Source organism: Lissotriton helveticus, chromosome 1_1, assembly GCF_964261635.1.
Source record: "Lissotriton helveticus chromosome 1_1, aLisHel1.1, whole genome shotgun sequence".
Lineage (NCBI taxonomy): Eukaryota > Metazoa > Chordata > Amphibia > Caudata > Salamandridae > Lissotriton > Lissotriton helveticus.
The window spans coordinates 1601882796-1601907101 of NC_136057.1; the positions used below are offsets into that span (position 1 = coordinate 1601882796).

Sequence of the window (24306 nt, forward strand, 5' to 3'; positions counted from 1 at the left end):
CTAACATGTATAGTTTGTGGACCCGTTGTTAGTCCAGGCTTTCCATTTACTCCATTTAGAGTGATGTAGGAATGCTCCGTTCTGAATTTGAGGAAATGGGAGAAGGTGTAGAGTGAGATACACTGGAGCCATCTTGGTATTCGATACATTGCGTCACCTTGTCAGTAAGATGGTAGATAAGACACTAGGGGCCAGATGTAGGTAAATAGTATTTACCGATTCTAAAATACCGAATTTTACCGAATCTGTATTTCAGAATCGGTAAATGGAATGTAGGAAAAAAATCGGTAATATTTACCGATTCGGTAATATTTACCAATTCGGTAAAATTTGATATCGGAGACTCGGTATTTACCGAATTGGTATTTACCTAATCGGTATTTACTGAATCGGTATTCCCCATTCATTCCTATGGGCCTTTTTGGCCATAGGATTGAATGGGAAATACCGATTCGGTAAATACCGATTCGGTAAATACCGTATCGGAAAACAAAAAAAACCAAAAGTGAAACCTATGAAGGCAGCCAATCAGCTGCAAACACACTCCCCCTCCCTACCAGGAAGTGGCTACGCAGGCAGCTGCACTTAATTAGAAGGTTCTGGAGAGGCAGTCAGAGCTGAGCAGAGTCACAGAGCAGCAGGGAGAGTTTTTTGTAACTTTACAAACCGAAAAATGGCAAGCAGCAGTGAAAGCCAAAAGCTAGACAGGAAGAGGAAAATAAAGTTCAGCAGCATGAAGCTGCAGGTACTTGTGGAGGAGGTAGTGAGGGTGTACAACAAACTTTTTGGCAGGCAATCCCTCACTGTTGCAGAGTCTGCCAAAAGAAAAATCTGGCTGGCAATTGTTGAGAAAGTGAATGCTGTGGGAGTCACAACCAGGAACACTGAGGACATTAAAAAAAGATTTTATGACCTCAGGAGCCTCACCAAGAGGAAAATGGCTGAAATCCACAAGCAGGCAGGCCTAACCAGTGGAGGCAGGAACACAGCCCCCTCCCCGACTGACCTGGAGGAGTTGGTGGCCTCAACCATTGAGGCGGACAGCGTCTGCGGACTGGGAGATGTGGACAGCTCAGCCAGAGGTGCAACAAAAAAAGGTAAGACGCATGCGCAGCATGACACCCCATACCAACCTGCTTCCCTTTACCCTTTGTGGAAAAGCAAACCTCAGTCCAGTACTGCTAGCACTATACAGGAGCAATGCATTATGGGAATTGTAGTCAGCAAATGTAAAACCATGTGTAACAGCAGAGACATCAGCAAGTTAGTGAAATGATTGCAGATAAATGAAAGTGAAATGTGTAAATCATTTATTGTAGTGACCGTGACACAGTAGCACTCAGTTAATATACGCTCATTTATACCTAGGGGCCAAATCACGCAGTCGACCCACTGACACAGAAGGGACTGCACCAGAGAGGGAGGAGAGTGAGGAAGCAGGTCCAAGCCGAGTGCAAGTCTCGCAGGACAAAGGTGACACAACTGGCATGTCCCTGGAAGATGACACTGTACTGACCTCAGAGTTGCTGCACTCCCCACAGCTTTCCCATTCCCCTCACTTGCAATTCTCACCAGAAATTTCACCATCTCTGCTCCAGTCCACTGCTGTAGCTCCACCAGCCAGGAGGCGTGTCGTGGCCCCACTATCATCAATGGAGGCAGCAGAGGGTGAGGGGGAGGCTGAATACACCGTGGATGAGAGTTCAACAGCACTGCAGTCCACAAATGAGGTGGGCCCTTCTCGCAGAAGACAACGCAGACTCAGCAGTGCAGGTGGACATGGTGGAGGCACTGTGTTCCGTGGGCTGGAGGGGAACATGGTGCACATTCAAAGGATGCAGGGCAAATCAATCCAAGCCTGCCAACGCCAAATCAGAGCCCTGAATGTGCACATAGGAGACATAGGGAAGGGCATGAGAGATATAGTGGAGGTGAATAAAGGAGTAGCCCAAACAAATAGGAACATTGCAGCAGGGATGCAGCAGATGAGCCAATCAGTAACGCAGCTATGCTCTAAACTTGACAGTGTGTCACACACATGGCGCAGGGATGCCCGTGCCCAGAATACGGCCATCAATCGCTTGGCCACTGCCACATCCCTGCTATGCAGGAGAGGCATAAATATGCAGGAGGCATTGACGCAGAATACAACTGAGGTCACCAGGGGCATGGCCAGAATGACCAGTGCTCTAGAGGCAATGTTGATATCCCACACAGCACAGAATCCTGCCCTGGACGTGGCAGAGGGTGAAGACACAAGTAGCCGGAGCAGCATAGCAAGCTCTAATGTGGAGACACTGAGGAGTACCAGGCGCCAAGCTGAGGCTGCAGGGCACGCTGAACAAAGCTAACAACATCCAAGTGGCTCAGGGACATTACCGCTCATGGGTGAAATAACCCGGGACATACAGTCCCTACGTGTATATTTTTTTATGTTGCACTTACGTGCTTAAACGTTGTGGCACCATTAAAATACGTTGGTCCCATACACAACCTGTCTGTGTCTCATTACTTACTCAGAAATAGTTGCGTGTAATCTCCTCACGTCTGTATCTGCCATCACTTGGTGTTGACACTCCAGCAGGTTGTGGTTCTGGCACAGCAACCTCGTCGTCATGATCCTCAAAGTCTGACAACTCCACCTCTGTGCCCTTCTTCATGGCAAGGTTGTGCAACATGGCACAGGCAGCAATGATTTTACAGCAGGTGATGGGGGTATACTGCCGGGCACCTCCACTCTTATGCAGGCACCTGAACCTGCTCTTCCATATACCAAAGGTACGCTCCACAATATTTCTTGTGCTCTTGTGGGCCCTGTGATATCTCCTTTGGCTGGGTGTTGAGGGGTTGAGGTAGGGGGTGAGGATGAAGGAGCGGAGGGCATATGCACTGTCCCCTAAAAGGAAATGGGAGTACATTACTCACATGCATACATGTACTTCTTTCTGCAATAGGTGTTAATGGGGTCGCACACTGTGTCTTACCTAGCAGGTATCCTTCACCAAATTCCCCTGCTGTCAGCCGTGCATAGATACCGCTGTTTTGAAATATGAAGGAGTCGTGGGTACTCCCAGGAAATTTTGCCACAAGGTCAGTGATGGCGCTCTTGGCATTGCAGATCACCTGCACATTGATGGTGTGGGTGGACTTTCTATTCCTATATATGTATTCGGTGGCAGCAGGGGGACAAATGGGAATGTGGGTGCCAACAATGCAGCCAATGATATTGGGGAAATGCGCCATCAGATAAAAGTCAGTTTTTGTTTGGAGCAGTTCAGCATGGGTTTCAGGGAAAGTTATATACTGGTCCATCCTCTGTACCATGGCGTCAAGGAATTTGTTGAAAAAGCGTGACAGGCTGCTCTGGGTCACACCACCTACCGCAGCAACAACACTCTGGTAACTCCCAGACACAAGCAGGTGTAGGCTGCACAGCACCTGCACGTGGGGTGGAATGGCGTGCGCCCTTGGGGTAGTGTGCTCCACCAGTGGGTGGAGGTCCCTGATGAGGTCCAAGATGGTGTCTGCGTCCAACCTGTACCTCTGGAGAATCTCTGGCTCTGTGAGCATGAACAAGGTGATCCTCTGTCTGTAGACCTGCTCCTGTCTCAGCCATTCCCTCTCTCCTTCCTCCTGTAGCCGTAGCCGCCTCGCAATGACATAGAATGCCGCCATTGTGAAAAAAGTATTGCATTTTGGGTCCTTTTTTATAGGCTGCACCTGGTTACCACCTGATTTCAATCCATGGTAAATACAGACTCTTAAATACCGAATTTCAAGCAAAATCGGTATTTAAGAGCTTACCTACATCTCAATATTCAATTTTACCACTTCTTATTTACCGAATCGGTATATTTACCGATTCGGTAAATTCACCGAATCGGTAAAATTAACGATTCGGTAAATTTACCGAATCGCAAACTGTTGCGATTCGGTAAAATGACCCAATCGGTAAATTTACCGATTCGGAATGTTTACCGAATCGGTAACTTTACCGATTCGGTAAATTTACAGAATCGGACGATTTTCAGTCCCCTACATCCCAAAAGCACAATACCGGTCGGAAACGGCCGAAAATCAGTATTTTCGGCCGTTTCCGACCGGTATTGGGCTACCTACATCTGGCCCTAGGAACAGAAACTTGGACAGACAAAAACAATATGGTGAGAAACTGTACTGTTTAAACAAAAGAATGGTTCTGTTGGGTAAGACACATTACTTTGAAACTGCTTGTTAATGCAATCAAGGTTCGATGCTCTCTGGTACACACATATAATGAGAAATAAATTCTCAAACAATATACAAATAAAAGTCGTGAGATCAAGAGCTTACTTTGTTTCGTCTGAATTACTTCATTCAATGATAACATTTAATGCATGATAAGACCGTCAAAAGCAAGTGCAATTAAGTGACATTTAGTGAAAAAGTGCTCAATGAGTGAAACTTTTTACAGTGATAGCGTATTTCCTATATACAAGCATTTCATTGGCCAGATGCTGATTTACAACCAAGGATTCCTAGTGTTTCTATTGGGATCCTGGTGGTTCTGGACCTATGACAAGCGTCGACGTTTCGACCCTCATGCGCCCCAGTTGGTGGTCGCAGCGGGTCTTTTTCAAGACAGGTGTGGGAGTTGACAGTTCGTGGTTCAGGACGGTGAATCTCAGCCTGAATCTGCGTGGCACAATTGCCGGTCATATCCGAATAAGTGCGATCAGGTGAGTCTCCCGTAGACGGAGGTGCTGCGTCCCTCCTTTCTGCTGCAAAATTTCAGGGCCCTGAAACTGTACTGAAGAGATTATTTTGCAGAGTTATGAAATATTTCTAGCTATCGTAACTGAAAGTTTCAATACTATTAAGGACCTAGAGGCAGGATTATGCTGGTTCAAAGCTTGTTCACCACCAGAGCCGCAATGGAGGAGACTGTTTAAAATAGAACTTCTTAAAGGCTGAATACGAAGACCAGTCCGCTGCATTTAATATGTCCTCCAAGCTGGCTCCCAGATCATCGGAGAGGAGACTGCCCGAAAAGTCTTCCTCAGCGCTCATAACAATTGCTTCTCCCCTTGGAGATGAAGCTCTGCCGTCATGCCATATGCCTTGATGCATCTAACTAAGCACAGCTTCGGTACCTCTGAAAAAGCTAGGTAGGAAATCACGCGTCAGTTATATTTGGTACGTCTTGACACATGAAACGTAACGCCCTCCGGTGTCAAGAGCCTCCCCATGAGATCTAAGGCCCTGACTTTGGGCACTCGCCTGCAGGAGATAAGGCCTAGCAGAATCCCTAGCGTAGCCGATAACTGCTTCTGGGAGAGGTATTTGTTGCACTGCCATGAGGAAAGTAATATTAGGACCTTGTTGACGTCCCAGAGAACCGAGTATCTGGGTTCCGTTGGCAGAGAAAGCCTAATGCCAGGAAGTAGTTTACGTACCAAGGGATGCTCCCCTACCGGACTGCCCTCGATTGTTACATGACCCGCTGAGATAGCCGATCTAAACGTGTTTACGGATCTGTAGGCCTTGCCTCCTGATGCCAAAAGGGCCAAAAAAATCAGGATGTGAACAATGTCTGCCCCCCCCTCTGTTGCAGACACCAACCCACCTAGCGGGACCAGGTTGAGCATTATCTCTTAACGACTCCGTCTGCCCATGCTCACAACAAGAGGTCCGCCGTGACTCTCGATAGGCCCCGAACTTGCCATCTCGCCCTGTAATCCTCCACGCCATCAGCTGGAGGTTGTCGTTCGTCACCAGAGAGTGAAGCTTCCCCACCCGATTGGTGAGAAGGTGAGGAGATTGGGGTAGACGGATTGGAGAAGCCCAAGAAAGTTCCATCAGTACTGGAAACCACACCTGCGGCTTCCATAGAGAAGCGATCAACACCATCTCCCCTTCCTGCCGGCGTACTTGAGCGGTCAGGTGCATGATCATGGTAAACAGTGGAAAGGCGTAACCCTGCTCTCGAGACCAATCCTAGAGGAACGCGTCAGTCACCACTGCCCCGAGTCTGATCTCCAATTGAAGTATTGGGGAAGCTGGTGGTAGAGCTGAGATGCAAATAAGTTGATTGTGAAGGAGCCCCAGCTGGAGCATAGGGTCTGAAATATCGTTGGGAGGAGTTACCACATGCTGGAATCCCAGAGGTGATGCGAGAGCCAGTCCGCCACCTGGTTGGCTGAACCTGGTAGATGCTCCACTGTCACCAGCACATGGTGTTCTAGGCAATATTCTCCAAAGTCCTTGGCCAGATTGTAAAGAGCCCTCAACCCCGTGCCCAGCAGATGGTTGATGTAACAGACTGCAGCCACGTTGTCCATCTTCAGCAAGATACACAACTGGACACGACCTCTGGTCCAGCATCTAACCGCAAAACAACCTGCCATCAGTTCCAGGCAATTTATGTGAAGGGATTGTTCCTCGGCGGACCACACTTCGCCCTGTAGTAAACAGATCACAGCTTGCTCCCCATCCAGAGCCGCTGTCGTCCGACTCGATGACTAGATCTGGGTGAGAACCAAAAATGGCACGGCTGTTCCACGCCTTCATGTGGGAAAGCAACCACCAAAGCTCCTCCTTGGATTCTTCCGCTAGTGGAACACACTGGGATTACGTGAGGCCTCAGCGAAGGTGAGACGCCTTCAAGCGCTGAAGGGGTCGAACGTGAAGTGGGCCGAGAAAATCGTCTGTATCGAAGCTGACAAGAGACCTACCACTCTTGAAATCTGGCGGAGAGAAACCAATTGTTTTGTCCTCCTGACCTTGTGTCATATCTTTGCCACCTTCCTGGAAGGAAGACTCAGGGTGGTCACCACCGAATTAAATACAAATCCCAAAAAGATGACAGAGTGCGCGAGGGTCAAAGAGGACTTCGCTTGGTTTATGAAAAACCCCAAAGATTGCAGGAGTGTCACCGCCCTCCGGAGGTCAATAGCATGTCGTTCAAATAAACGATTCATGCGTATACCGGCCGATCTCAGGGTCTCGACAGCTGGTCTCAGCACTTTGGTAAAACACCAAGGGGCGGAGGATAGACCGAAGGTAAGAGAGGTGAACTCGAAAGTTTGACCCCGCCACTGGAACTGGAGAAACGCTGATGTTGTGGAAAAATGGGTAGCGTGAGGTAAGCATCTTTGAGGTCCAGACGAACCATCCAGTCGTTGGGGCAAAGCAGTTCCCGAAGGAGGTGAATTCCCTCCATCTTGAAGTGGTGATATACCAGCCACTTGTTGAATTCCTAGAGATTGATCACCGGCTTTGACCCCCGTCCTCCGTCTGCACTAAAAGAGATTGCTGATAAAACCTGCCGAGTGGAGGTGAGGAGTGAGGAGTGAGAAATCGCCCCTTTCACAAGGAGTTCCTGGACCTCCCTTTGGTTCAGTGAGGCCTCCTGACCCAAGAATGGGATAGGGTTGGGGGTTTGGCTGAAAGGTGGACCCATAAAACTCTATATGGAATACCTGAACTTTCTGAAGCACCAGGCGTCTGATGTGATCACCCTCCAATTGTCCAAGAAACCCACCAAACAACCCCCTAAACGAGTGCAAGAAACAAGAGGAAAACTCACTGTGGGAATTTGCGTTGGAACATCCTCCACGGGGTCCATTGCGCTGACCTCTGGGGTGCACGCCCCACTGGTGGGGTAGAACCCCTCGAGCTGGTTTCTCCCACTGTCCTTGTTGGGATGGAATCTATGACATAATATCGACCACAAAAATATCGAGGTACAAAAATATCGCAACAAAAATATAGAGGACATTAATATCAGGATCCTATCTCTAAAAAGGTAAGTTCAAAAATATCGAAAATAATATATCGATGTCAAAAATATCGTTTTTTAGAAAATATCGTTTTTTTAAAATGTAAATAAAATGTAATATTAACAAAATAATACTTATAAATATAATAAACATAGTTAAAAATATATTATAATATTTAAAATTAATAAATGATGTAATAAAAACTAATATAATAAAAATATAATACATAGTATATACTTAATTAATTTTAACTCTAAAATATTTATTTTAATAACTTATAAATAAATTAAAATATAACAAATTACAAATAAATTTATATACATAAATTAATAATATAAATAACAATTATTAATAATGTAAAACTAATTAAAAAAATTAAGTAAATTTTGGATAGCGTACGGGTAAAAATTACTATTCCCACTCCAAAGAGTGCAACAGTAGGGAAAGTGTTGGATAGCGTAGGGGTAAAAATTACTATTCCAACTCCAAAGAGCGCAACAGTAGGGAAAGTGTTGGATAGCGTAGAGGTAAAAATTACTATTCCCACTCCAGACAGTGCAACAGTAGGGAAAGCGTTGGATAGCGTAGGGGTTAAAATTACTATTCCCACTCCAGTGAGTGCAACAGTAGGAAAAGTGTTGGATAGCGTAGGGGTAAAAATTACTATTCCCACTCCAGTGAGTGCAACAGTAGGGAAAGCGTTGGATAGCGTAGGGGTAAAAATTACTATTCCCACTCCAGTGAGTGCAACAGTAGGGAAAAAGTTTGATAGCGTAGGGGTAAAATTTACTATTCCCACTCCAGAGAGTGCAACAGTAGGGAAAGTGTTGGATAGCGCAGAGGTAAAAATTACTATTCCCACTCCAGAGAGCGCAACAGTAGGGAAAGTGTTGGATAGTGGGAGGGTTAAAATTACTATTTCCACTCCAGAGAGTGCAACAGTAGGGATAGCGTAGAGGTAAAAATTACTATTCCCACTCCAGAGAACGCAACAGTAGGGAAAGTGTTGGATAGCGTAGAGATAAAAATTACTATTCCCACTCCAGAGAGCGCAACAGTAGGGAAAGTGTTGGATAGAGTAGGGGTAAAAATTACTATTCCCACTCCAGATAATAATCCACATTTGTAAAGCGCACAATCACCCGTAAGGGTCTCTAGGCGCTGGGGGCTGTCAGGAAGATTAAGCAAGCTATTGCCCAGAGTCACATGGTGCTGGGCTAATCTGCCGCCGGTGCCGGGGATCGAACCGTGATCCCCAGATTCCGGAGTCAGTCACCCTGATCGCGGCGCCACACCTCTTCCTAGATAGTGCAACAGTAGGGAAAGTGTTGGATAGCGTAGAGGTAAAAATTACTATTCCAACTCCAGAGAACGCAACAGTAGAGAAAGTGTTGGATAGCGTAGAGGTAAAAATGAATATTCCCACTCCAGAGAGTGCAACAGTAGGGAAAGTGTTGGATAGTGTAGTTGTAAAGATTACTATTCCCACTCCAGAGAGTGCAACAGTAGGGAAAAAGTTGGATAGCGTAGGGGTAAAAATTACTATTCCCACTCCAGAGAGTGCAACAGTAGGGAAAGAGTTGGATAGCGTAGGGGTAACAATTACTATTCCCACTCCAGAGAGTGCAACAGTAGGGAAAGAGTTGGATAGCGTAGGGGTAACAATTACTATTCCAACTCCAGAGAGCGCAACAGTAGGGAAAGTGTTGGATAGCGTAGGGGTAAAATTACTATTCCCACTCCAGAGAGTGCAACATTAGGGAAAATGTTGGATAGCGTAGGGGTAAAAATAACATACTTATAAATAAATGTTTTATTTTAAATAATAAAAATATTAACTATTAAATAAATATTAACCATTTACAAATACCAATACATAATTATTAAAAACATGTGAACAAAATATATGTAATTTAAATAATTATTAAAAATACCATTTCATAATATTTAATTAACAATTAGATAATTAACCAAACTATTAATTAAAGAACATTATTACTTAATTACATTTAAATTACTTCCCACCCTATTCCCCTATAAACCCACAACCCACTACAGAACATATTTATCAATTAATCAATTAATTAAAATTAATTACCAATTAATTAAAAATAATTACCAATTAATAAATATTAATTTATAATTCCTACTAATTAATAATTAATGTAACATAATTAAATTACTTCCCACCCTATTCCCCTATAAACCCACAACCCACTACAGGACATATTTATCAATTAATCAATTATTTAAAATTAATTACCAATTAATTAAAAATAATTACCAATTAATAAATATTAATTTATAATTCCTACTAATTAATAATTAATTTAACATAATTAAATTACTTCCCACCCTATTCCCCTATAAACCCACAACCCGCTACAGTACTAAAATACAACATTTAATTAAATTACATGAAAATAAATTAAATACATAATAAATACATAATAATATACACAAAAATAATTTAAAAATCGATATTAGTAACATCGAAACTATTAACATCGATATTACTGACATCGATATTTAATACTTCGATATTACTAATATCGATATTTAATTTATCGATATTACTTACCTTCTATATTTTGTCCCATCGATTTTTAAACTTCGATATAATTGTATATCGATATTTAAATATCGATATTTTGTCTGCATACCGTTGGGAAGACTGTCATCTGCCAAAGGCGGAATATTGAGAGCGGCCAGCCTAGCGCCCCTAACCAGGCCGATCTCTGAGAAAACACGAGCGTTAAATATACGCTTCACTGGGGATTGGGCTTTATCCAGCAAATTAATGGTGGCAACAAACTTGCTGAGCTCCTTGATGAATGGGTTGCCAGAAAGCTCACCTTGGGCCACCTGCCCCGCCTTAAGGTCACCAACTCCCCAAGCTTGGGGGCAATCCTAACAACTACCAGCGCCTCTCCTTAGAGATGGCGTAGTTGGCATTCCCCAAAAATATAATAGGCCCAGCTGGAAAGAACATAGGGGGAGAATCAGGGCCCGACGGGCGGAGAGGCAGTGGAGGAAAGATTACAGTCTCTCATCTAAAACCCTCTTCCTGGCATCACTGGCTAAATATAAATCAGCAATTCTGGCTGCAAAAACCGACTATTTTTCTACGAAAATAACGTCTGCTGACAACAAATCCAGGGTAATCTTCGGCATTGTGAATGACCTGGCATTCTCTGACCGAACTTCGTCCCAAATCCCCCCCTCCCAGCTCCTCTGTGATCAACTCAATCACTACTTCTTGGACAAAATCTCAACTATCAAGGCTAACATTCCATTACCCTCGTCTGCTTTTGTTGATCCCCTCCCCCCCTCTGTTCAAAACTCCCTCACCCTCATCCCTCCCCTCACTCAGGAATCCTTTCTGGCAATACTCCCCAAAGTGAAGTCGGGGTCTCCGGCGGACGTCTGCCCCGCGCGCATCTTACAGCAAATCTATTCCAGCTGCCCCGACCCCCCTATCGCCTTCCTTAACAGCTCCTTGGCTCAGGGTGTTGTGACCCCTGCACTAAAGGCCGCCACCATAGTGCCTCTGTTGAAGAAACCAGGCGCGGACCCTTCCATCTTGGCTAACTTTCGCCCCATCTCCCTGCTGCCCTTCTTGGGCAAGGTGATGGAACGCCATGTCACCGCAGTTCTGAGCGCTCATATCGAGGCGAATGGGGGGCTGGCCTCTCGCCAGGCAGGATTCCGCCCCAGGCATTCGACCGAATCGGTCGTAGTCTCAGTCCTAGACAACCTCAGAAAGGGTATGGATGACAACAACCGCCAGGCACTGGTCCTCCTTGATCTTTCCGCCGCCTTTGACACGGTGGACCACACCATCTTACTCGCCCGTGTCAAGGCGGCCGGCATCGGGGGATCAGCTCTGGTCTGGCTCTCCTCCTTTCTGAGGGACCGCACTCAGGCGGTCCGACTGGGCGATTTCACTTCCACCCCTCTCCCTGTCACCTGCGGTGTTCCCCAGGGCTCCTCTCTCTCTCCTTTACTCTTTAATCTCTATATCTTTCCTCTTATCTATGCACTCCAGCAGCTGGAGGTCACTGTTTACAACTACGCGGATGACCTCCAGCTCATCTTTGATCTGTCTCCCTCTCCTCTTTCGGTCTCTAATTTCCAGTCAACTATGACATTTATCAGGGACTGGATGAACCACAACCATCTTAAACTGAACCCCGACAAGACCGAGCTGGTTCTCACTGGTGGTTCATCCAGCCCCTGGAACTCTCTCTTCTGGCCCCCCTCTCTTGGCCCGGCACCATCCCCCTCCACCACGGTCAAAACACTGGGTGTCAAAATGAATAATCAGCTCACTCTTCACTCACAAGTCGGTTCCGTGGTCTCCTCCTGTTTCCTCACTCTCCGAACTATCCGCTCTGTCTCCCGCTTCTTCTCTCCCCAGGCACTTAAGATCATCATAGCCGCCTTGGTAATCTCACGATTGGACTACGCCAACGCCCTCTATCATGGCATTCCAGCATACAGCCTGCGTAGACTCCAAACTATCCAGAACCAGGCGGCCAGGCTGATCTACGGCCTTCCACGCTATCACCACTCCACCCCCCTTCTAAAAGAGCTTCACTGGCTCCCCGTGAAACAACGCTCCCTTTTTAAGATCGGATGCATGGTTTTTCAGGCCCGCCAGGGCACTGCCCCCGACTTCATCGCCTCACTAATTAAACCCTATGTCCCCGCTAGAAATCTTCGGTCTTCCTCCAAGTCCCTTCTCCAGATCCCCCGCTTCTCACGCAAAAAGTGGGGCGGTTCTAACTTCTCAACCCTGGCCCCTACTTTTTGGAACTCACTCCCAGACAATCTCCGTTCTGCAACTCAGTATCTCTCCTTCCGCAGAGACCTGAAAACTTTCCTTTTCAGCCAGGCTTTCCCCGCCTAATACTTATTCCGCCTTTCCATGGTCTTTCCCCCTCAGGTCTGAACCTCCAGCGCCAAGAAACCGCAAGGTGTACGCCGCGCTCTACAAGTGTTTTAAATTAGAAATTAGAAATTAGGCCTTGGTGTCTTCCGCCATGTCGAATATCTTCACAAGGGACCTGCCCAGCTCGCTCCTCCATCCTTCTGTCACATCTCTACAGATGTCTCTGGCAGGCACAGTCTTAGTTAAAATAATAGCATCAAACCCTGCTTCACCTTGTTATGCCAGTGGATGGGGCACAGCAGAATCCTGTGCCCCGGAAGATGCCCCTTTCTGCCACCACTGGCGCTATTAAATTCATGTCAAAGCACCACCTAGTGAGTAGGCCTGCAAGTACAGAGTGGCTGGGGTAATCGCTGTCATAAAAGATCTTAATCTTCGAAACCCACGAGGTACTCTTGTGGTTCTTTCTCTGATATATTTGTCATAAGTGCCATTGCGGGCTTATCAGCGTTGCACCCCAAAGATTTACTCACAAGTCTTCTAATGTAGATCATCATGACTACATCTAACAGTTTTGATGCTGTAAAAGCAATATATAGATGTTTAATCTACCCTTGTCTGGTACCAACCAATTCTGCTAAACCCTAAAAACCAGTGGATTTGGGAAGAAATGGGAATTTCATAAATACCACAACAAATTGTGCAATACTGTCCGTGGAAGAATAGACCCAAGGCATAGACAACTGTGCAAAGGCCGAAGAATGTGTTTTTAAATCCATGGGCTGACCCCAAAAGAATAGTAGCAGGGTATGGGGCATATTGTGGAACTGTCATCAGGCACTGGATTCTATGTCTCAATTAGTGGAAAGTGTATGTAAAACTGTAAATTGATCATGACCACTGTGTGAAAATACTGTACATCAAAAAAACAAATTGTGGCGTAGAAGTCCTATCAGTCAGTTGTTCTGCCGATTTACACTTAGTACCAACAGCAGCATTCACCACCTAACAAGCAGCGGTACCCCAAAAGAAGGTGGCGGAACAGAAGTGGGGTCAAGAGCGTTCCACTGCTGTAGGAAATGCAACTTCCAATACAAAGCAGCCATTCTCTTTTTCATTTTTTTTATCCTCTCCTTCAGGTGGAAGGTGTAGAGATGGCGTTGGGAGTACATCTCTTGTTGTCGTTCATGGTGTCCTTCCTAATATATTAGATATCAGTCAGTATCAGTGCCTATGTATGAGATCCTGAAGCTCTCTTTTGAAAACTGTTTTAATAATGGTAAAAACTAAACTATACATATACTATCAGGCCTTTTTTTTTAACCATAACAATACAGAAAACAACTCTTCAGTAACCTGCACAATTTAAACTGGCTCAAATACAATGCATTTACTTTAAAACGAAATGTAAAAGAATTAAAAACATGGCCAGAAAGAAATACAGAAACTTCAGGCTACAAGACAAACTGTGCTGTGCCTATAAGGCTGCACGCTGATCAAGCTACCCCAAAAAATCAAGACACAGGCAGTTCCATTCCATTTCAACCTGCATCTCTTAACAGTGAGTGCTAGCTTCAGTCGAAGCTATATTTATATTTATCCACTCTCCTGATTCCCAAGAAGCAGCAAGGTTATTTATGAATTCAGCAGTGGTTTGCATATTGGAGAACCAGGATTACAAGTAAAATTTTCTTCACATCATTAGGATTGTTACTTTGACATGACAACTGTATATAATTCAGCCTTAAATTAGCTCCATGTACACAGTCGAAATTCTTGTCAGTTGTGTGGTGTTTCTGAGTAAGCAGACATTTTTGTAATATATACCTAGACAAATAATTCATCAAAGTTTCCACCCATCAAGAGAGGTTTAGAGACTTCCAAATTAAATTCTATTGTATGGGACTATTTAACAAACAATATAAATATGCCTATGTGAAGGTAAGTTTCAATTCTATTAAGGACATGGAGGCGAGGTTTATACTTTTCTTCCTTCGCTTTACAGAAAACACAGCAGACATTTTACAACATTTAATCTACTCTTCCCGTGAACACCAGAGAAAAGAGAAACCTATAACATATTATTAGTCCTTCCTTTATGACCCTAGACATGCATTCATAATAGTCCTTTGTCACTGTTTGGCCGTCCTCTTTCTTCGCGGGAAGCACGCAATCCATCAAACCTCATGCGTCTTGTTTAGATCCATCATTTCCTGCAACAAAAGATAATATAATTATCCCGTTTCAAACTCCTGGAATACCACATTATGACAACCAGAACAGTGTACATCAATGGCTTACAGTTATGTGACAACAAGCAATGCAACTGAAAGGGCAAACACAATGTTCATACATCAAACTCTTTGAAAGTATAATCAGTTTACACACTTCATAACAGAGAAGTTTCTTCCTCTGAATTGATCTCCCGGTGGGATAATCCTCGCCTCTGTGTCCATAATAGAATTGAAACTTACCTTCACAAGGCTAGGCATATTTTAATTCTATGTCAGGACCGCAGGCTCAGATTATGTTAGTTTAAAGCTTGCTTACCAACAATTGAGCTACATTGATTCCTTGTTTAAAATAAAACCTTTTGAAAGTTGACTCTGTTTAATTTCCTTGACCAGCCCTGCTCCACAGCTGTGGAGCAGGGCTGGTCAAGGAAATTAAACAACTCCAATGTTGATATCGATAAGATATTGTTATTGTCAACAAAATTGTTTATGTCTTCTAATTTAAAAGCACAGTTGTATACGACCATTTATGATTTATATTTCACCCCTGCTAAACTTTACACATGGGGGAAAAGAGCTAACTCAGAATGTCCTAGATGTGGAAAAAATTCGGCACATCTAATTCATATGCTATACGAGTGCGAAAAATTATCAGTATTGAAAAAAATGATAATGGATTTTTGGAAGGAAGTGTTTGGTCACCCAGTTGCCGAATCCCCCTCCCTGTACATCTTGGGGTATGATAATACACTGTCACATACCACTGAAGAAGAAGAACTGCTTTTTTTGGGGACAGCTGTGTATCGTATTATACTAACAGCACGTTGGAAAGATACAGATCCCCCTAACTTTCAGATATGGTTATCAAGACTCTTGGGTATGTATAATCAAGAGAAAGCGATCTTTGCCTGTAAAGGGTTGAGGGCTAAAGCACGTGGTATTAAGATCTGGAAACCAATTGAGAATTGGAGCAAATATTAGAGTTGCTAGCTAGAATGTGCCCACCGGTGTAAATAATATCTTGGTTCTCTTTTCTTTTTTTTTTTTTTCCTGATACTTGCTTTCTATGTTAATTGTTGTATTGCACTTCTTGCAAATTTGTTTCTGAGACTAAAACATTGTTTTTTTTGTTTTCATATGGTTACTTCTGCATTTTTTGAATTGCCAAATAAAATAAAAAAAAATAAAAAAAGAAAGTTGACTCTGAGGACCAGTCTGCGGAATGCATGATGTCCTCCAAATGTGCTCCTAGGGAGAACGCATTTGAAGCCATTCCTCCCCTGGCTTAATGAGCGCCAAACACTGAAGTGTTAATACAAGTCTCTTGCATGGCCCAACATACCCAACAAGCTATTGTGGAAGAAGATACTGCCTTGAATGGCTTTCTTAATGCAATCAATACCTGTCTTTCTCCCGGAGGATGGGATTCTGACATCATTTCTTTGTTTGCTTTGGGGCATTGTACCACACACAACTTAGGGGACTCTGTGAAAGCTGGGTAAGAAATTGTACGTGTATTAGACTTGGTACATCTACTGACAGTAAAGATCACTCCTTCCAGTGAAAATACTTTTGCAATGATGTCTGGGAACTGTGTCCACAAACCGGTGCCTCAGAGACCTCACCTCTCAAACAAATCACAGAGACCCAAAAGAACAACTGCGGATATGTCACCAAGTGAAGTGAAGTCTCCTATGACACTCATACATCTGTCACCCCAGAATCCTAGATCATGGTCATCACGGGACACAGCAAAAAATGCTGCTCAAAGACCTATTTCTCAATCGTCCGCCCATGTATCGATAGCTGCCGATGGAGCACGCTAGCCGGAACTGGACAGATGCCAGATTCTCTGCCATCAAGTCATCTACCTCCGCCAAGCCACCGGACACCTAACTCACCCCCACACCCATAAAGGGGGCTGGCTTCAGCCAACGTGCACACCGCTATGACTCCATCTGACCTCCTTGCTTCAAGGCGGTACAGCATATCCATAACTAAACGAAGCACCAGGATCCATTATACCATTATTTATACTACCACGCTATTATGTTTTCCTCAAGACTATTGCATTTATGTGATTTCCTGACTCATATGTTGTAAAGCGCTCCGATACCCTCGGGTCTGGCCAGCGCTATATAAAACTCTCAAATAAATAAATAATAAATACTGACCTTTCAGGGTGTAAGGGAAATTCAGAGGCTCGGATACAAACCCCAGATGGAGCGTCAAAAGCAACTCAGATTGGGGGTTTCAGACCTGGCAGAGAGCCAGGCGTCACCCTGGACAGCAGAGGAATGGCTCGGGCGTGCACAAGGCTCCTGCTGCGCCTGTCTAACTCACAAGATGAGAGATATGCGTGGAATCGCGCTGACTGACAGCACCCTCACGCGGGCTGACACCCTCATCGCTATTGAACAAAATTGGCAAGTCGCATAAGGAGCGCAGAAATGCGTTCCCGCGAGCGTTGGAAATCTGTAGAGAAAACACAAAGTCAGTTGCAACAGTACAAAACCATTTAACCCCGTAGTGAACTGACGAAAGAAGTAAGGAGAAGGTGACTTAACTGGCCGCGGAGCAGTGAAGAAAGAGGACGGCCAAACAGTGACAAAGGACTATATGGGGGGATTATTATGGTCATGAAGGAAAGACTAATAAAATGTTATATACTTCTTTTTTCCCTGGTGTTCATGGGAACAATAGTTTAAATGTTGTAAAATGGCTGCTCTGTTTTCTGAATACATATTAAAGCGAGGGAAGAAAAGCATAATCTGAGCCTACGGTCCTGAGATATAATCCAATTTCTTTGAACATTAATTCCCATAGAGACCATCCATCACATGGGAGTAGTCTTGGACACCGAAGAAGCAACAGTGTATCTTTCAGCAGAGAGACCTCTGTCTTGGCTTCCCCCAGCTGAGGTGCAAAAATCTTCAAAGAGCTGCTCCTCTGAAAGCCTGTTGGATCTCATATTTTCTGAGCTCTGTGGCATTCTGTATTTTCATTGTACTAAATGCATATCTCAGAATGATACTGCTGCAACAGGGCCTATAAGATCAGTGGTATTAGTATTCAGGCAAGTAAGAAGACAAGCTAGCTCTTACACCATTAGCTTTACAGCCCTACTCTTTGTGGTGTCAACCAAGGAATCTGTTGCAAGGTGCGCACTTCCATACAAAGTGTACACTTCCATCAGGACACCCCAGCACAGACCATTATTAGAGATGCCTTATTATTGTGCTGGAGAACCAACACAAATCAAATGTATATACAAATAACATGGTTTCAAAAGGAGACATCATACCACATCAGTCTTCGGAAACTCAAAATGGTCTAACTAGCTCTAATGTGTTTTTGGGAGCCTGCAAAAATAATTTACTTCTCAACCAGTTAGGCAACATGACTCCAATGTATTTTCTGAGCAAGCTGTATGGAACAAAATCAGGAGCACATACCTCGATAGTTAACTCATCATTAAGTGACTATTTCACAGAAAGCCACAGCTCAATCAGTCGATCTCTGATGGGTCGAGAATGTGGAAGCGGATGCCCCCAGCAAAGCATTTCATTAAAATCATGCATAGGTACTAAATGGCAGGAACTGTACAACATCTTCTGCCTGGCACTTCCCACAAACAGTTTTTCAAGCAAGAAAACAGCAAAGGACCGTACTTCAATTGGTCAGGGACATGCATTTCCACCAGTTTCTCTGATCCAGACATTGCTAATAAAACATACTCACTCCAAAGCCAGGATATTAGAAGCTCCAAAGTGACTGTGCCTTTGATGGGTCACAGGTCTTCTCCACATGCCAGAGTGTTCATGTGACTGCTATACTGACTTCTCTGACCAGATCTACCAACCCAATCTTCCATTGTTGAGCTTCACAGTCTTGCCTTTGATTATCTCAAGTGTGGACATATGGCTCTACCACAAGACTGTATGACCCTTCTAAATAGGGCCAAAAACTTGTCTACCAGAACATCTTATTCCCTCAAATGAAAAAGATTCTGCATCTGGTTTATACAAAAGCGCTATGATTCTCTGAGGTGCCTAAAAGAAGCAGTCTAAGATTTGCTGAGGAATTAAGAAAGGTGTTTCCTCCAATTTGGAGTCTGAGTCATTTTTTGTGGAGTTGATCATAGTACTTTCAAAGGTTTTGAGTCCACCCTTGATCATATCCATAGACACAGACATTTGTCTTGGAAGATGGCTTTTTTTGAATCTATCATATTTACTCATAGGGTTGGTAACAATAAGTTGTTGCGTTGTCATGAACCTTACACTATGTTCCATTTGAAGAAAGTAATTGTAAGAACATGTTTTTAGTTTCTACCTAAAGTTATCTCACATTTCCATGCACCTCAAATTATCTCCTTACCTGTGTTCTTTCGCACACTGGATTTTAGAAGAGTTTTGAGATTTTATCTAGGTAAAATGAAAGACCTTATGAAAAGCCATACCTCAAATGTACATCTTCATGTGGATGGTTTCTCTGTCATTCTTTATTAGCAAGCTAACAAAAGCTTTGGTGAGCAACCGTGGACTCATTCCACAAGGGAAAAGCATATACTTTAGTTTTCTTAAGAAATATCCCAGTTGCTGATATCGGAAAAGCAGCTACCTGAAGGTCAATCTTTATGATGCACTCATTTTTAAGGAATGGGTTTGCTGCTCTTTTTGTTGCTTATGACTATCAATGAAATTCAATTGAAGGAGAGGAAATCTTTCTTTTTTTGTAACCTTGCACCTCCTTCAAATGAATCTGCGATGAAGTCATAAAAAACACCCCCTTCTCTCTGTTCGATATGTCAGCTTTACCAGTACTCCAATGACTATGAGATCTTTTAAAATTTAATTTAAATATTTTCCATGGTTGGGAATAATGAGATGCTGTTATTGAAGACTTCCATTAGAAAAGCAGTTTTCTTTTTTCAGCATCTGCATCCTGCAGAGGGCCTGGCTATATTAACGTTGCTCTTTTCTTTTTAGATTGAAACACAGTCTGTGAAAGATGTTTCTAACCACTGTTTTTATTTTATCTGGTAACATATTAAATACAAATCGCGGCCACAGATAGGTTGCAAAAAACTTAAAATTATCTGAATACAAAAATTACCTTTTGCAAGAAAACCTTTTGTTATATATATATATATATATATATATTCACTGAAAAAAACATAGGTTTTAGGGGGTGTTAGTTAGCTGGACATTTCACTCATAAAAAACCATTGAAATTCCTCCGTTATATTTAGTTCTACTAACTGTAACTCTCACGCCCGCAATCCACTGGTGATAATGTCACATATTACATAATTCATGACATGGTCAGTGACATCACTCATGACATCACTAATGACATCTCAAATGACATCACTGATGACATCACTGATGACATCATCCAGTGGATGTGGTTTGGTTCCATATGTCAATTTGTATTATATATATATATATATATAGCAATCTGCATTGAAGAATGAGTGGATGTATAAGTGTCTGGATTGAGGATTTAGTAGCAGTGTGATTGAAAGTTTACTTGACTAATTTAGTGTCTCACTAAATATATTGGATAGTGACTAAACTGTGTGAATATCTGTATTACTTTCTCAGTTGTTGTGTAAACTGCTGCACCATTTGATTACTAGCTACGTGAAAGTCTATATTAGTTATTGATTAATTAACTGTTTATTTGTATGGGAGAGTGAATGTGTGTGTGGTTCGGTGGGGGGGGGGTGACTGCCCAAAGATGTGTCAAAAGTTGATTCAGTAGGTATATGACTTTAAGACTACATGTTATAATAGTAGTTTGGACGAATGAATATATATATGGATGTGCTGATGAACAAATATCTCTCTCAATGGTACATGTCCAACAAACTAGAATAATAAAAGGCAGTGTATGTGACATTTGTTGTATATAAATAAGTATACATAAGACTCAGTGATTTCATGAGTAACTGTATGGATAACTGTATACTTGTAATAGTGATTTTATAACACACTAAGTATGAGTTACTATCAATATGAATATATGAAGTGGTGTTTGTATAAGTGTGTAGCTGAGTAAATATAAGTATGATCCATTATTTGCATAAATGAGTAGGATGACTGCATAAGTAAATAGGATGTGTGCTGGTGTGTAAAGTCAATATAGGTGTATAAATATATTTGATAGTGTTTTATTGATCATTGACAGCATGTATAAGTGAATCTATAGGTAATTGATTACATGTTTGTGTAGATCTAGGAATGACTGAGTGGGTTTTTAGATACTTGTATTGGTGTGTCAATGGATTCAAATATGATACTCTGTATTTTACAGTGAGTGATGAAAGATTATAGTAGTGTATGATGAGGTGTACCTGATTGTCACGTGGATGATGTCATCAGTGATGTCATTTGAGATGTCACCAGTGATGTCATCAGTGATGTCACTGACCATGTCATGAATGATGTAATATGTGACATCATCACCAGTGGATTGCAGGCGCGAGAGTTACAGTTAGTACAACTAACTATAACGGAGGAATTTCAATGTATGAGTGAAATGTGCAGCTAACTATAACACCCCTAAAACCTATGTTTTTTTCAGTGAATTTTTAAGGTTTTTTAAATGATAATTCCTAACTATAACCTGCTTGAAAGATATGTTTTTTTCAGTAAATTTCAATTTAAAAAAAAAAAGATAATTCCAAAGTATAACCTACCTGAAACCCAAGGTTTATTTCAGTGATTTTGAAACATTTATTTAATAAAAAAATGTATCTATTAATTGTTATATTTAGTGCTTTGATACTGATTTACAAATGTATTTTAAATATATTTACTTTTAGAGATCTTATTTTTTAGATTACATAACATATTTTTAATATATATATATATATATATATATATATATATATATATATATATTTCTTTTTTTTTTAAATGTAATATATATTTTTTATATTTTTTAAAATATTTTTATATTTTGTGTTTTCTTTTTTTTACAATTTTTTGAGCAGTCCCACATCCAAAGCGCACCTCTCTCGATTGCTGCGCAGAATGTAGACGCCATTTTACAATTGTTCTGTAGGAAGCGCGTAGGGTGTGTGATAGGTGCGTATTTTCATGCGCGATTACTATGCGACCCGTACGTGACTTCAAGCGCATACGCAACATATGCGTATCTCGCCACACTGGGCGCATGCGTTTCTGCATGACGTCATGTACGTGTTCACCGCGTTGGGTGCACGACTTCCGCGAAATTCTTCGATATAAAAAAAAGATATATATATATATTTAATATAAATATTAAGGGGAAAAAATAATATTCTTTTAGTTTTAATAAACTTATATTACTTTTAAATGCAATTTTGAGAAGTGGCGCTAGAAACGTGCTGCCTGTATGCACCCAACGCGGATCCATGTGACCAAAAAAAACAGATCTCATTAGTTTAAAACACTTACTGTTCTAACTGTTGAAGAATCCCACCCATTTCAATTACTCTTCTTAGACCTTCCTTACGAGAAGACCTATACTTAAAAGAACCTCACTTTTTGTTCATTGGAAACCTGAACTTCTTTTTTGGAATCAAAAATGGCTACACCACTGCAACAATCATCTGATTCTGATGATTTTGTTACTGAACAATTTCTACCAGAACCTCACCCTCCCAAAAGATACACATCCATTGTATGTAAATTTTTAACTTTTCCAGAGGGGCAAAAGAAATGTAATGCCACCAAAGTAACATGCAACATTTGCCAGGCAGTACTGTCCAGAGGAGATCCAAACAAAAATTACTCCTGTGACACTGCTAGTATGCGCAAGCACCTCCAATCCATGCATCCTGTCAACTATGCTCACGAAGAATGTAGAAAACTGCGCCAAAATATAACTCCACCACCGGCAATACCAAGTACCTCTGGGGCATCACCTTCAACATCGCCACCAGACATACGTCCCCAATTTGGGAAAGTTAGAATGCACTGCGTGAAGTGCAATTGTTTAATTTGTTATGGGGGGCAATCAGTAGACCTAGTTTGCAGAGCAACTGATAACCATCAATGCTAGTTTTATTTTTTATTCCCTCAAAGTTCATGGTTTTGTTCGTCCTGTTGACTTTTTTCTTCTTTAAAAAAAAAAATTCTAAAAATCAAAAAAAATTATATAACAAAAAAAAACAAAAAAAAAGTTATTTTCAAAACTTACTACTCTGGTTAAAAAAAGAGCTAAATGTATATGCTAGTGTGTGAAAGTTTACATAAATGTATACATACTGTATAATTGACTAAAGAATGCATTTGTCATATATGGCGAATGTATTATGTTGGAAGTATGTCCTTCCCTCTGCACTACTGCTTAAACTGCAGGCATGTGGGGATACAGGCACCCTTGCGCCATGGTGTAAGAATATCTGTGTCGTGTGGAGTTTGTTTTTGTGCAGGAAGACACACCTTCCTGCACAAAAACAATCAGTGAAGGCATTTTTCTCCTACAATGTATGCTGTGCATTGTAGCATATATTGAAAGAGAAAAAATGAGCAGAAGTGAAAACAATTCTCCTAGGTAGTGCATTGGTCTTTGTGTAGAGTAGGGGGTCGTGTTGGTGGTAGATTTAGTGTTTAGGGTAGGTCACTGGTGTTTTTGTAGTGTAGGGGGTCGTGCTGAGGGTAGTGTTTTAAGGTTTAGGATAGTACAGTGGTGTTCGTCTACTGTAGGAGGTAGTGTTTTAGGGTTTAAAGTAGTGCAGTGGTGTTTATGTAGAATAGAAGTTCATGCTGGGGGTAGTGTTTTAGGGTTTAGGGTAGTGTAATGGTGTTTGTGAAGTGTAGGGGTTCTGCTGGGGGTATGTATTAACATTACACTATGAGCACCCTAAGCACAATTATCAGTTGTAACCACCAAAAATGTCCAGGAACCACCACCCCCGGGATTTTGTGTATTGTGGGAGGCAGACTGCGTGTCCCTCCGCCTGGACCCCTCGAAGGCCCTGGAGACCGCCACAACCCAGGGCCGACTCCTGCAGTGTCCCGGGTTGCACACACCCAGGACACTGATATTTGCTATGAGAGAGCGGGAGTCTCACGGCTCCCTCCCTCCCATAGCAAACTTAGTTTGCATTTTGAAAGACAACAGTGTAGATAGATAATACTTTATTGTACATGGTTATTTAAAACCTTTACAATGTTAACGAAAGAAGAAGCTTCAATTTGTAAAATGTATGTCTGAATAAAACATGTTAAAAAAAACTAAGATTCTGTACATAAAGCAAATAAACAGGAGTACTGGATAAAATATCGACATCGCATTTGGAAGGGGCTTATCATCTTATTAAAAGCGATCTAGTGTGAGAGTCAAAAGTGTCAATGTAGGAATTGGTCTTCTGGGGTACCATTAAGCTCATCCCTTGGACCATTTAAGGTATTGGTCGTTT

General features: G+C 42.4%; 2 protein-coding genes across 8 annotated transcripts in view; one reads left to right on the forward strand and one right to left on the reverse strand.

Moving 5' to 3' along the window:
* The window catches only part of AMHR2 (anti-Mullerian hormone receptor type 2), a 1194741-nt gene that overhangs the window by 111376 nt on the left and 1059059 nt on the right, over window positions 1–24306 (forward strand). The gene's annotated exons all lie outside the window — the stretch shown is intronic.
* Window positions 13913–24306, reverse strand: part of LOC144829016 (uncharacterized) — a 313846-nt gene continuing 303452 nt past the window's right edge. For all 3 annotated transcript variants that reach the window (XR_013610583.1, XM_078687731.1, XM_078687721.1), the window contains one exon: window positions 13913–14867. Coding sequence is in view for 2 of the 3 variants with exons in the window: in XM_078687731.1 (XP_078543857.1) it covers window positions 14832–14867 (36 nt within the window). In the remaining variant the exon portion in view is untranslated. The remainder of the gene's footprint in view (window positions 14868–24306) is intronic.